Source organism: Dermacentor andersoni, chromosome 3 (assembly GCF_023375885.2).
Source record: "Dermacentor andersoni chromosome 3, qqDerAnde1_hic_scaffold, whole genome shotgun sequence".
In the NCBI taxonomy this organism is placed as follows: domain Eukaryota; kingdom Metazoa; phylum Arthropoda; class Arachnida; order Ixodida; family Ixodidae; genus Dermacentor; species Dermacentor andersoni.
The window spans coordinates 32795208-32808631 of NC_092816.1; the positions used below are offsets into that span (position 1 = coordinate 32795208).

General features: G+C 45.4%; 1 protein-coding gene across 1 annotated transcript in view; it reads left to right on the forward strand.

Annotated features, from left to right (window-relative positions):
* LOC126520736 (centrosomal protein of 104 kDa) overlaps window positions 1-13424 on the forward strand; it is a 52155-nt gene that overhangs the window by 19152 nt on the left and 19579 nt on the right. The window contains exons 5-10 of the mRNA XM_055078355.2: window positions 12-80; window positions 1424-1452; window positions 5818-5927; window positions 10989-11044; window positions 12164-12319; window positions 13159-13203. Coding sequence (XP_054934330.1) covers window positions 12-80; window positions 1424-1452; window positions 5818-5927; window positions 10989-11044; window positions 12164-12319; window positions 13159-13203 — 465 coding nt within the window. The remainder of the gene's footprint in view (window positions 1-11; window positions 81-1423; window positions 1453-5817; window positions 5928-10988; window positions 11045-12163; window positions 12320-13158; window positions 13204-13424) is intronic.

A 13424-nucleotide genomic window follows, 5' to 3' on the forward strand; every position in this document is an offset into this window, starting at 1 on the left:
CTTTTTTCCAGGTCGGAATCGTTGCGTTAAATGTCATAGGGGACGACGTGCAAGGACTAGACGGTTCTGAAGAAGACGAAGTGAGTGAGACTTTTTTTTTTGTAGCGCAGACTTGTTAGATTCATAAGATGACACTTCTCTCGCTAGTATCTGATCAGAGATCAGCACACAGCGAGATGCCCTGGGTGGAAGTGTTGCCATTCATCTTTCGCGATACTGGTGGCAAACTTTCTTTTTTTTTTTGCCCTGAAGCGAATACTACAGTGGAGGAGCTTTCGAGCACATATTAATGCATTACTTCGTGAAGTAGCTCGGTAGAGCTAGCGCTTTCGGTTTCCTAACTCAGAGAAGCTCTCACATGCGACAATTTCGCATTACCGAAAACGCGATAGAGAAAGACGAACAAATAGGTCAAATATAAGTTTACGTGACGTTTTATTTAAATATAAGCCTTGTAATAAATGAGATGTTCATGTTATCTGTTCCATAGCTGTAATCCGAATGAGACTTGGGAGCTATATTTAAAAGCGCGCTGTCACTTGCACGCGTCTTGCCTCCGTAGACTTCTCTTCGGTGCCAGAGAACATGGTCCGCCGGTGTAGACGTTTTGTGTGTGGTGCAGCGTGTAGCAATAGCAGGGTGTGTTAGACACGCGTTGACCGATCACGACTGATTGCTCTTTTCCGTTGAGAGAGTGACTTGCTTTTCCCTAAACCCATCGGCGCAGGATGCGAGAAACGACGAGCCATACGAGTGACGTATCTATATAAGCTTCTTTGGAACGTTCCCTAAGCTGAAAAACTTTGTACTGCTCCAAATTTACGTACTGTGAGGTTTGTTTCATTTTTTTGGACCTCTACGGTGCTCTAATTGCTTGGAGAGACGTGCGACTGCTGTTTTGACGACTTGGCATACTGTGCTCTTTCTTGAATTGCCATCGAGATCAGGAAACGCATTTGTTTCGCCGACATCTCACTCAGTATTCGTGTAAATACTAATGAGAGAAGCCGCTCTCAGTGATTTTGCTTGGTGTCATATTGATGCATTGATGGAGGAAATGCGCACAAGAACTTTCATTTTTAACCAAAGTGCTACAGGATGAAGCTTAGGACACAACCAAAGATTGCAGCTCGAGGTTTTATATCTACAGCAGATATCAGCTTTAGCAAAATGAAGACGAAAACAGCATTTGTCTTCTCTGTGGGTTTATAACCCTATATTTGTCTTTATTTTGTGCTCATTATTCTTTTGTATGGTTGCCAGACAGTACTGTGTACTACGAGTATTTCTCTTCGCGAACTTCTTGTTGAGTAAAGTAAGCTGTTTGCAGCTGGTGAGTGCCAAAGTAAAGTGCTGTTTTATGCAGCGAAAGTGATCATTTTTTCGCACTCTCACTGTTACATGCTGCACTCGTCTGAAAAAGAAAACCACGTGGCAAACCATCATCAAGAGGTGAGTGGGAAACACTTTGAGCAACAGGAAGTGTAACGGGCCAGGCATACATGCACCTGTCCCGTCTTCTTCCTTGTGATTGTCTACAAAGCGCATCCAATCTTTCCAAATACAGTGAACCAACTTGCCCAACAACGCAACCTGCTATGCATGCGATGGCTGCATCCGGTGCGTGCCATAATGCTTTACTTAAACTCGTAGCTATCCCTCAATGTAACGACGTCCATCTGCAGCCGAGATCGCACGCTCAGTGCCCGACCGAGGTCACTGCATTTTTTATGAGGCAAATACGAAAATGCTAGCACATCCAGGTATACGCGTAGGTGAAGGGACGATAGGGAGGACATCATCCTTCGTAATAGCCACACATCACGTTGCTCTTATTGCGCAAGATGGTGACAATTCATCTCATTAACTGGTTGCACCCACCCGCACAAGCAGTTCCTATCTTTCCCCACGCTTGTAGCATTGCGAAATTTTCTATCACCTCATCTGAGACTCTCTTGTGCAACCAGCACGCCGTCACGTTGTTCCTGCGTCACTGACTGTCCATCGCTGCAGAAGGTGCGGCTTTTCAGTGCTCCTGTGTCGCAGAAGTTTCGATCGTTTGACGGACATGTGACGGGGTGTGCCGTCAGGTCGCTAGCCATATGTGCAGAGCACAAAACGCTAGCCATCTAATTGACAGCGCCATTACGCGCTAGGAGAGGCCCGTTGACCTCTGGACTCGTGACGTTTTTCTTCGTCGCTGTGCTTGTCTCGCATCAGCACAGGCATATGGAAACTCTGCAAAACACTCGGCGCCCGCATTACGGTCGAAGCTGACGGAGCTGTGCTTGTACTTTCTGTCGATGCCCTCCTATTGCCTTATCTAATGAGTTCTCCGTTAACGAGCAGGCGCGAGCGGAATAATCGTACCACGCCCAGTGGTAACAGAAACCACGTACGTTGGCGTTCGACACACTGTGACGTGAGTTCACGCTTGACAGGTCATTCGCTTTTCGAGGATGATTAAGAAAAGTGTGCGCACGGAAATATTGTTTTTAAATCGATAATGCTGTAGCTTCCTTTTGTCCTTTTAGTATATGGCTGCGTGGCCTTGGCAGGATTGAAATATAGAGGTAGCTGGCTGGTTTTCACGTGTTCAGCATACGATTCAGAGCTATGTATCTTTTCTGTAAATTCAATCCAATCCGCGATCTAATTGCGTCATTACAAGGTCACTAGAAGGGCAGTCCCATTTTTAAATTTTTTTTTGTTTTTTTGTAGAGGAGCTGATTTTGTCTCGGACAGCTTCATACGTGTTCGGCGCAGAGTTTAGCTTAATTTGCATAACGCGCCGAGCATCCGTTCCCTAAACATTCGGCATTCGTATACATAGGAGTGACCGCCGCTGGATATTTCCACATGCTTGTAGCATTTGCGCAGTTTCGATGTTGCTTACATTTGTAGCTCTTGATTGCGGATCTGCTTTTAACCTCTCGCATCTTTGTTACAAATTCACCGAAGCGATTGTTATTAGGCAACTAACGCCATATCTATGGCGACGAACAGGACGAGCAACAAAGTGAACACATAATATTACTTATAAGCTCAGCGAAGCCTGCCGTGACGACAGAAACGCTACCTGAAAGCTCGAAACACGCTTTTATCCTTAATTTGTTTTAATATTTTGTCATTATTTGTGAGCCTATCTTGTACCGGACAGTTTTCTGTTTGGTCAGCTAAGCTTAGATTCGTTATAAGCCATACTTGTTTTCTTTCCTTTCTCCGCAAGCAAGATTTTGATACGTTGATAAGCGTGCAGTATGATAAAGCTCAGAGACTGTCGGCATGCTTCCTAAGCCCCACGCAACGTTGGACCGATTATGCTGGCTACAGATGGGTTTGGCCTCGCGATCGAGGCCGGTAACTGTGGCCTCTGAGCATCTCTTTCATTATTACTGACTCATGTCACCACATTTTTGGCAAACCAATGTGTCTTGTGAACGCAAAGATTGACTCTGCCTTGCGGGCTATTGCGCACTTTTCTGGAAACACAAGGCGCTCCAAGCGTGTACGCGGATAGACTTGTATGTATATGTATGTATATCATGTATATTAGGAAATCTGACGGCTCGTCAGATTGCCGCAGAAAAAAAATCGATTAAAGGTACTTTTTTTCATCTATGCAAGGAAACAGAAGGATAATCAAAGATGCTTACATTCGAAAGCCAAGATGACCGAACTAACAGACAAGTAATACTAGAGGCACACAGTCCCATCTATCACGCACAGATAAATTTGTTACTCATCCTCGCCTGATGCGCGATGAATGTGGAATACGTTACGGAATGCTGTTGTTGACGAATATGACGTTCGTGTTGTTTAACTCACTTTACACAGGCATTTATGCATTGTATAACTTAGTGAGCTTTCGCAAATAAAGCGTGGGCAAATAAATAGGTGAATAAATTCTAAACATTGTTACGGGTTACTATCCGAGCATGGAACGCGCCGCACCGAACACGCGATTAACTGTGAGGAAAGCTCTCACAAAGAAATGATAGCAACGCCAACTGAACTTTTGTAACGACTCTTTAGCGTTCGCAAACTGTAAAAAGTAGGATCCTGTCGGGCAGGGTTATCGTAAGGGGTGTGCGAGAGCGTGATTTTTGAGACCGAATAGATTACGAATCGAATAGTGCCAGAAGTGAATCGAATCGAATATCGAATACTTTCCGAATAATGAACAGCCTTCATTACAATTACTACAGAACGATGTTCAAATCCTAGTTTTCTTAAAGTTAGCAAGTTTCTGTCATTACGTAGTACGTTATGAAGCGGTGTTCATTAAAGGTAAAAATGGAGCATTAGCAACGAACAAGTAGTTCCTTTGCATGCACAGGGCTCTTCAGAGAGTGGGAATGATCGCTCTACATTCTGTACTGTATGGCTACTAAAGTGACGTAGTCTGCTCCACTACGCCAGTTCTCATGTGTTATGTCAATACTATGCCCGCGGGGTGATAATTTACCACACTTTTGTTAAATTTTACGTTTATTTGGGCGCAGTTGACGTTCTGAAGTATCTGAAAAGTATTCGAAAGATATTCGCATTTACGAATAGTGAATATTCGACTCGAAGACCGAATCGAATAGAATAGTATTCGATTCGTTATTGGAATGTTTCGAGTATTCGCACACCCCTCGTTACGATACGGGAAGTTTCGCTTATTAAATCGGGGTCTAATTCACAAGGCTTTTTTGTTCCTAAGTCAACATTCCCACTGGCTGGTCGCCTGCGTTCATAATATGTCCGGCACAGCAGCCCTGGGCTGGAAATATTATTGGACATATTATTAATACCAATTCCCGGCTATTCCAACAAGGCTGCATCCGACTGCAGTCAACCTCCTCCTCCTTCGCCTGCTCAGTATTGGTTGGAATTCGCTCTTATGAAAAATTCTAGGATTTATTTATTGTTTGTTTTGAAAACGTATACACATTTGACAGGAAAGGGAAAGCGAGGAGCAGGCTGGCAACTGCCACCGGAAGGGGCACAACGCCTGCCTACTCTTCAGAATGCAGGGGACATGTAGAAACATAGAAATGGAAGATAGGAAGAAGGGGAGGAAAAAGGAAAGAAAGAGCAAGATGACAAATATCAAAGAATAAAAATAACAACTTCTAATAAACACGGGCCCCGCTGTCAGTTACACCCCGCCTCAAGCCCTGCATTCTTGATAACCTATCTATTGCGGATATAGGGACACGTATGATGACTCTGACATAAGCTCTGAGGGATATTTTTCGGCGTTCGTCCACTTTTGCGTTCAGGGGACCGGAAACCATCTGCACACGTTTCACCTACAGTGACAGCCGGCGGCAGGGTATACTATTCTTCGGCAACCTGAGCAGCACACCCTCCTCCTTCTCTCTTTCCCCCACGTTAAATAGAAGTAGCGTTGCATGGGTAATGGCTTCACCCGAGCACCTTTTCCCAGATTCGGGTCCGTATACGCAAATTTCTTCGTTCGTAACTGCTGTTTGCTCTCGGCTGGTCGGCTTCGTTATATTATGATGTGCGACATCACCTTATTAGCTGAAATCTGCTCTCAAGAACATATTTATGGTGAGAACGTTTTGTGAATATGGGCCGTGTATGCTAGATCGATTTATATTTATACGTGTAGCACTAGGCACTGGCAAGTGAAAGACACGCACAAGGAATCGAACTGAGAGCGCGTACGACAATGTGTCCGTGCATTTCCTTCCCCTCCGTTCTCTCTCTCTCTATCTCCCCCTTCCCTCCGCACACACAGACGCGCGATGTCAGTTGTAACGGTGTCCGTTGTATGACCTGTGACCTGTGACCGCAACGCAGGAACGAGGAGATCTCGCCCATGGACGACCTAGCCTTCGACATGTACGTGGATACCGAGGTGGCGCAGATACTGCGAAAGCTCGAGGCCAAGAAGAGGGACGCCATTGCCGGTGAGCACTGGGCCAGTTGGCGCCGCTCCTGTCGCACGCTCGGCGGGAAGCCACCGTCGTGGGATTAGCCGGGTGCGCGTTCTATCGTGTTTTGCTGGACCCAATAAAAGTTCGTTCGTTCATCACTCACTCACTCACTCACTCACTCACTCACTCACTCACTCACTCACTCACTCACTCACTCACTCACTCACTCACTCACTCACTCACTCACTCACTCACTCACTCACTCACTCACTCACTCACTCACTCACTCACTCACTCACTCACTCACTCACTCACTCACTCACTCACTCACTCACTCACTCACTCACTCACTCACTCACTCACTCACTCACTCACACCGGTGAAAACAGACCGCCAAAGAGGAACACTAAATCAGTTTAGACTGATTTATCATTCTCGCAAACTTATTTTGGTTAATTTCACGGTAAGCTGTGCAAACAAAGGCTAAAGTATAACTTACAGGGTGTAGCGCCGATAGCTTAGCCTGACGAAAATACGTCAGTTTGACGTCACCGATTCCAAAGTAATTTTCTTTTTTCGTATTTGAGCCATTGTGGATGACTAAAATATTTCGAAACATGCTAACTACAGTCTTTTGCCTCGTTTAGAATTCAATGTAGTCTCATCTCTACCGATAAATAATAATAAAGAAACTATCTAGGCCCGGGCAGATGCTGTCAAAATGTATGACGTCACGATAAGCTGTTGGGGGAGCTGCAAGACGGCACCGCTACCCGTCTTTCGTTCTCGCGTATTTTTTTTTGGCCTATAAAGACCAGAAAAACGTCACCTTTGGAAAGAATAACGTTTTGTATTGAGGAAGGGTAATTTATTACTACAACTCAAATTGTATATCCTATTTAATGCCCCTTTAAAGCTCGTTTCTTCGAGGTTCGATGACCGGATGTCGAAGCTCCACAATTCAACTCTTGGGTGCCAGGGCCTCGAGCCTGGTAGTTCTGGGCCTGTATTCATGTAAAAAAAATCTCTTAAACTGGAATCGTTCGTAGGAGCAAATGCTAGCCAATCTTGATGCCGTACATCTTATTAGCGAAGTTCGCCGGCCAACGGTAGACCAAGCGTACGACTCAAAAGCTTTGTGAATTCGGATCCTTATGTCTTATGTAGCAAATAAGGACTTAATGACCAAATGCCTACTCCTGAGGTCATGAGCTGCGAGATGCCGTGCACATCTTTATACCCTCTATCCCTCTCTCCCTTCTCTCTCTTCCCCTTCTCCCTTCCTCCAGCGTAAGGAAGCCAACCGCACTCTTGACTGGTTAACATCTCTGCCTTTCTTATATCCCTCTTTCTCTCTCTCACATCCGCCACTGTGGCCATGGGCACTGACTAACAATTGCAGGGCTGGTTTTAGGGGATTATTGCTACAGGGTCCATGTTCACAGAAAGTCTTTCGTAAGAGAAAATTTTGGTCAATATCGATGCGTACTGTATTAGCGAGGGTGGCGCGCAATGGTAAAGGACACTTACGAACGAAAAGCTTTGTGAAAGCGTGTGAACCCCAGGCGCTTAAATGCAAACGAAAGTACGTGGGAAAAGGGAAATCCTTCGTGTATATAGCTTAGCTGTTTGGATATCACATGCGTACATTGGTTTTCTTTTGTTTAATATTTTTATTTCTGTTCGCAGAATACACTGCGACACAAAAAAGTTGGGCTAAGGGCTAATGGTTATGGGTTTGTCTTTTCTTTCACTTTCAGTTCTCTTTTCCTTTATTGATGGTACGAAAGTTATCCTAAATTTGGCTATACATAATTTCATTTTCCAGGCCTTTGAATGTCTTGAAGGTGCCACAGCGCGTTCTTCGAGAGCAGCGTATGAATTAATTATCCACCTTCAAAAGACCGTTGAGTAGATTACAATATTTGGTCCATAAAGATTTGGACACGGCACAGAGAATGAACTAGACTTTTGCAGTAATATGAAAAGAAATATCACCAATGATCATGCATCTCCTGTCTGCTTTTTTTGAACCTCAAGCGCTGCACGACTTGGTGACACTGTGTAGTGACAGGATGGAATGCTGCATCGCATGCTATAGTTACTGCGGGAGCATATATGTGTACAGTTACTCTAGCGGAGGTCTGTTGACAGCACCCCTGATGGGCATCACGTGACCACTCAGGCGTCGCATAAAACTGTCTGGAACCAGGTGTGCATTATGTTTTGGAAGTGCCATGCCGTTGCCAACAGTGACACGCGCCATTTTGTTTTGACTCGCCCATACTTCGTACGCGACGAGAGGCTCCGAGGCAAATCACCCGTGACGAGGGAATGACCCGCCAACGGGATTTTTATGCTAATCGCGGAGCACTAATTTCCGGGAAGAAAAGAAAAAGGTGGAACGAAGTCACAGAGAAAACAAGAAAGAAATAGAAAAAGCGAGTGTTTTTTTTGTTTTTTTGTGCAACCTCCGAAACCATTACGGCGCCTTCACCTGCGGTGGGATGGTTTCCACGGCGCGCGTGTTTCATTTTTCTTTTTAGCTCGCTGGCACTCATTCTTACGACTACACCACAGGGTAACATAAAATGTTGCTGTCATACCTGTACTATATCACACAAAAAAAAAAAGAGCATTAAAAGCCAGAACAAAACAGAAACTGACGGCTTCGTCCCTTGCGACGCTGGCTCACAAACAATATTATGATGGGTCATTTTTTTCCCTCTCGTTTTCTGCTTGTTACGGAGCGTTCGCTGACTGCTTCCGAGAATGACTCCAGGAATTATAATGGCCGCGCGTCGTTCGCGGGGAGTCAATGAAGGGTGCGGCCCCTCAATTTCGGTTAAAGTGAAAAGCGGGAAGCAGCGTGCTCTGTGAGCGACTCCATCGACCTTGCCGCGCACATGCGCTCGAGCATCGAACGCGGACACAACGGGTCGCGTACAGCACGCTCCGGGAAGCGCAAAGCGTCCTCATAAACAGGAGTGATAAAGCGAACCGTCCTCCCCATCCGCTTCCTATCGTGACGTCGTCGGAGCTTATGGCACGACGACGTGTCCAGCATGCAAAGCGGCGGTGCACTCGCCCCCTTTCTTTTCTTACTTTCCTTGCTTTGTTTTTTCTTTGTGTTCGCTAGATTTCCGCAGCGCCTGCAAGCTGCGCCATAACCCGACGACTCACGTGGTGACTGCTCAGACCAAACAGTAACGTGTGGTCCAACCACAGAGTTCCCTGCGATGGATCCTACGTACAATTTCTACTCAGAAGGTTAAGAGCAGACTAGATTAGGAAATGAGGTAGAGTTCTTTCCCTGATAAGTCTGTCGTCAGCTTGACGCTCGATACAATTTTTATTTTGCTGGTTTCATTGTTTTTTGTCCGTAAGTGCTTCTTTACCATTGGCTAGATTCATTCGCTAATGATATGTCCAGCATCAGGTTATGGCTGAAGTTTTCTCTTACGAACAGTGCCAGCGTAAGAGGTTTTTGTGAATATGGGTACAGGGCCGGAATTCACAAAGCTTTTTATTCATCAGTGATCTTTGCCATTGGTCGACAGCCTTCATTAATAAGTATGTCCAGCATCAGGATTGGCTAGAATTTGCTCTTACGAACAATTTAAGCGCAAGAGCTTTTTTATGCATATGGGTCCAGGTTTACTTTGGGGTTTTACCGTAGTGTATCCTAGAAAAAATTATTAGAGCAAGTCTGGCAGTGCTGTCCTTCAGCTGTCACGGGAAGCATCTCTAGTGCATGTGTCTTCGTGCATGTTGCTTCAGATGGTCTCGCGACCTAACTTATTACGCTTTACCTTTCTGCATATTTGTGAAACACCCATGCGCACAATTCTCAAAGCTTTTCACTTGCAAGTGATTTTTGCCATTGGCCAAACATCTTCGCTAACAATATGCTCAGCGTCAAGATTGACCGAAAATCGTTCTTGCGAGCAATTCTAGCGTAGGAACTCTCTGAATAATGGACCATTACTTTCTGCAAAACGCACGAACGCAGCAAGTTTCTGTACAAATGCATAATACTGGCGAATTTTTGCAATTATGACGCAATATTTTATTGAAAATGGTCATCTTGCAGAGACACGCTGTCGTTTGAAGCCAGAAGGACAATGCTTAGGCAAATTACTGTGCAAGTCATCTGTCCAATGCATGACTGAACAGCTGCACTTGCAGCTCCGCTAGAGACTGTAGTGCCCGAGTTCCCTCTAGTAATTGTCGTAGCAAACATTAGGGAGGTTACAATGGCCGGACCATGGAGGGAACACCTTGAAGGTATGGTGTGCTGACCACCGGACCAGGTACTAAGATTCCGGGCCCGAATTCACAAAGTTTTTCGTTCCTAAATGCTATTTTCCATTGGCTGGCCGCTTTCGTTAGTAATAGGTCCGGCATCACGATTGGCTGGACACATCTCTCGCAAACAATTTTAGTGTAAGAGCTTTTGGTGAATGCGGGCCCTGTGGCCGAATGCAGTGAATACGGGCCTGTGATCTGTATTCACTGAAAATTGTTTTGCAGTAACTGTTAGTAAGGACAAATGCCAGTCAACTGCGACGTTGGGGATGTTATTATTGAACGTGGCCGGCCAATGGCAAACAGCACGAACGAAAAGTTTTATGTATTCGTCCCCAGGGCCCGTATTCACAAAAATATCTTACTCTAGTATTGTTGGTAAGTGAAAATTACAGCCAATTCTGACGCAGAATTAAATTTTAAGCGAAGGCAGCCAGCCATTGACAAATAGCATTTACGAACGAAAAATGTAGTGCATCTGGCGCTAGGTTCTCTGGGGACTTTTGCGACTAGCGCTATTAAGAAGCGTCTTTGACAACCACCAGCTTAGTGATAAGTGATGTGTCAAGCATTGCCGTCATACATATGCCAAATGTCGCTTATCTGTGCGGTAACAGTCATATCCAGTTAACACGGAACTGGCGTGTTTCCACACCATGGTAGCAGTCGAAATGAATGCGTCTTGCTTAATCCGGTTATCATTAAACGGTTTTCTTAAAATATGGTACTTTTTTATGTACACACACCACTGATCTCGTCTATCTCCTTTACTATACTCATTCGCAGAAGAAAGGTTCGTATTTGCCAAGAAACTGAAGAACGCAGTCGTGGAGCTTCAAAAGGTGAGAAATGGCTTTATAGATTAGCATAACGTAAGGTTTTCTTTCTCACAGTTCTCTTCCTTTCTTGTCGTTCACCGTACATGGCTTGCTGTTTGTGGAGGTAACGTAGGCGGTGTAGTATTCGGACCACTGATGAAGCGCAAAAAGGAACAGCATTGGAAAAGAGTGATTGCGTTATCCCAGCCTAGTCTTTGATACTATCGCAGCTGCAAGCCGGCCTTCGATAGCTGGAGAGCACTGTGTTTATTAATATGTTCGCCAAATACGGGCATGCTGTTTTAAAAAAAACAAGAAAGAAAAAAAACGGAGACGCTTGATGCTGACGTTGCCTGAAATAAACGACAGGAAATTGCGCACTTTGTTACCACTTTTTTGGTTTGTTTGAGGAAAGCCTTTATGGCATTGCTGCCGCCTCGGCGCACGCCCGTCAGTGCTTTATTTTTTTCGCATCCCGTTTGGTGGCATCATATTTGGGATGGTAGGAGCAAACCTTATCTGAACACTTTACACTCCATTACCTTAAATATAAGAGGCACGTTTACTCCCTATAGTATACCGCTCATACCCTTTTTTTTTAATGTAATGCGCAGGTCTAAAATCTCGTTGCTTTGCTTACCGTATACTGTAAAACCATCAACAACAGAAGTAAACATGAAAGTTTTCGTGTTTAGCTTTTGAACCTTACCACTTGCGCGTAACTGCCACTGAATTATGGCAAAAATAAAGCTGACATGTGCATGCAAGCAGCAACACCTCTTCTTCGCCCCCACCTTCCATACAAGTACGCATGTGTGCACGAACACACACTAACAACTAAAAGGCTTAAGTCTATGAAAGTCGTCTGATTATTTTCATCGGACGAGCATACGCCATTATTAGAGCTTGCTTTTGTGCTTATGTGGGGACTCTGCCTTATGTGGGTACTCTGCCTATTGAACGGCCGGCACCTACTTTTGTATCAGTGTCAGCTTTAAGGAAAGCCATCATTTGTTCATGTAAAATACTATGCCTGTAAGACGCTTCCGTCCATTGCTATTTTGTAACATAGCACGCTAAAGCGTAAGCGCCTGCCGCTGTAGAATTTCCTGCTGCGTTAAGAAAGCCTCCCTCTCGCGCCAGGTGGGCGAGAAGCTGGGCAAGATGGTGATCGAGAAGCAGATGGCCGTCGAGATGGAGGATTTTGACCGGGCGCGCCAGAAGAAGCAGCACATCGAGGAGTACCGCCTGAACGCCTACGAACACCTGCGGCTGCCCGAGCTCATGGAGATGGAAGGGGTGAGCGCAGCGCCGATGGTCCGCGCTGAGGGCCGCTTTCCGGGCCGTATGGCGGCCGCCAGTATCGCGGCGCCCGCATCAGAATGTGGCTACTTTCTGCCTCGGCCTCGTTTGGCCAAAGGGGAAGTGTATAGCTCGCATTGAAGTTCGAACAGTTGAAGCTCGAGGTGTACATTACAGGTACATGACCAGGCGAAACAACACTTAGCATCAGTACCAACGCGTTTCGCAATGCAAATTACCGCGAGCCGCGGTATACGAGTAGCACCGTGTGCCCCAGCTAACGTTAGCCAAGCTGTTCAACGAAGAAAAGAAGATTTAAAGAACGCGGTGCAGCATACAATTATAAGATCTACGGTGTTCGGTCGTCAGACCTCATGACGACCGAACACCATAAGCCTTAAAATCGAATATATATATAAAGTTTTACAGCTTGTACAACGTTAGCTGGGACACTCTACACATCGTACAATGCTGACGAAGCTGCGAGGTAAGTCTGGTTAACGGGCTGCCGTTTCGCCAGCCAGAGCTATATAACAACAACTCAGATTGCGCAGTGTTCGTCGAAAGTATATGTGCCACTTTGGATGCAAGAGTGTCCGAAGCTCCTGAAGCATAGTCGACGTTCCAGACCTGCGATGAGGGAGGTCTGGTCTCTTTCGTATTTTCAAGAACGTCTGAATATGAGGCATGAAATATGTCATGAAATGAATCCGCGCAAATAGGAAAAAAAAAAACGGAATTAAAAAGACGGTGCGATATTTCGATGGTCTACGTACATTCAGATATTCATGCGCACATTCAGGCTTTCTTTACATGCATTGCTGTTTCTTTTTCAGTACAACCCGGAGCGGGACTCGGCGCTTCCAGGTACGTTTACGCAAGTCCAGACAATGCCTACATATTCTCGTTAAATAGAGGTCGTTTAATGTGCGGTACTGTTCCGTGGGTCTCTGCCTGACGTGGCGATTCTTTGCTTGACGTAACGTTCTGATAGCCTTTCCCATTCTACGAATGTATCAGTTCCTGTTTTCGAAACACTGTGTATCCTGGCAAGACCGAAACTATTCACACTGGGTACGCACTAACACATGTATGCTTCATC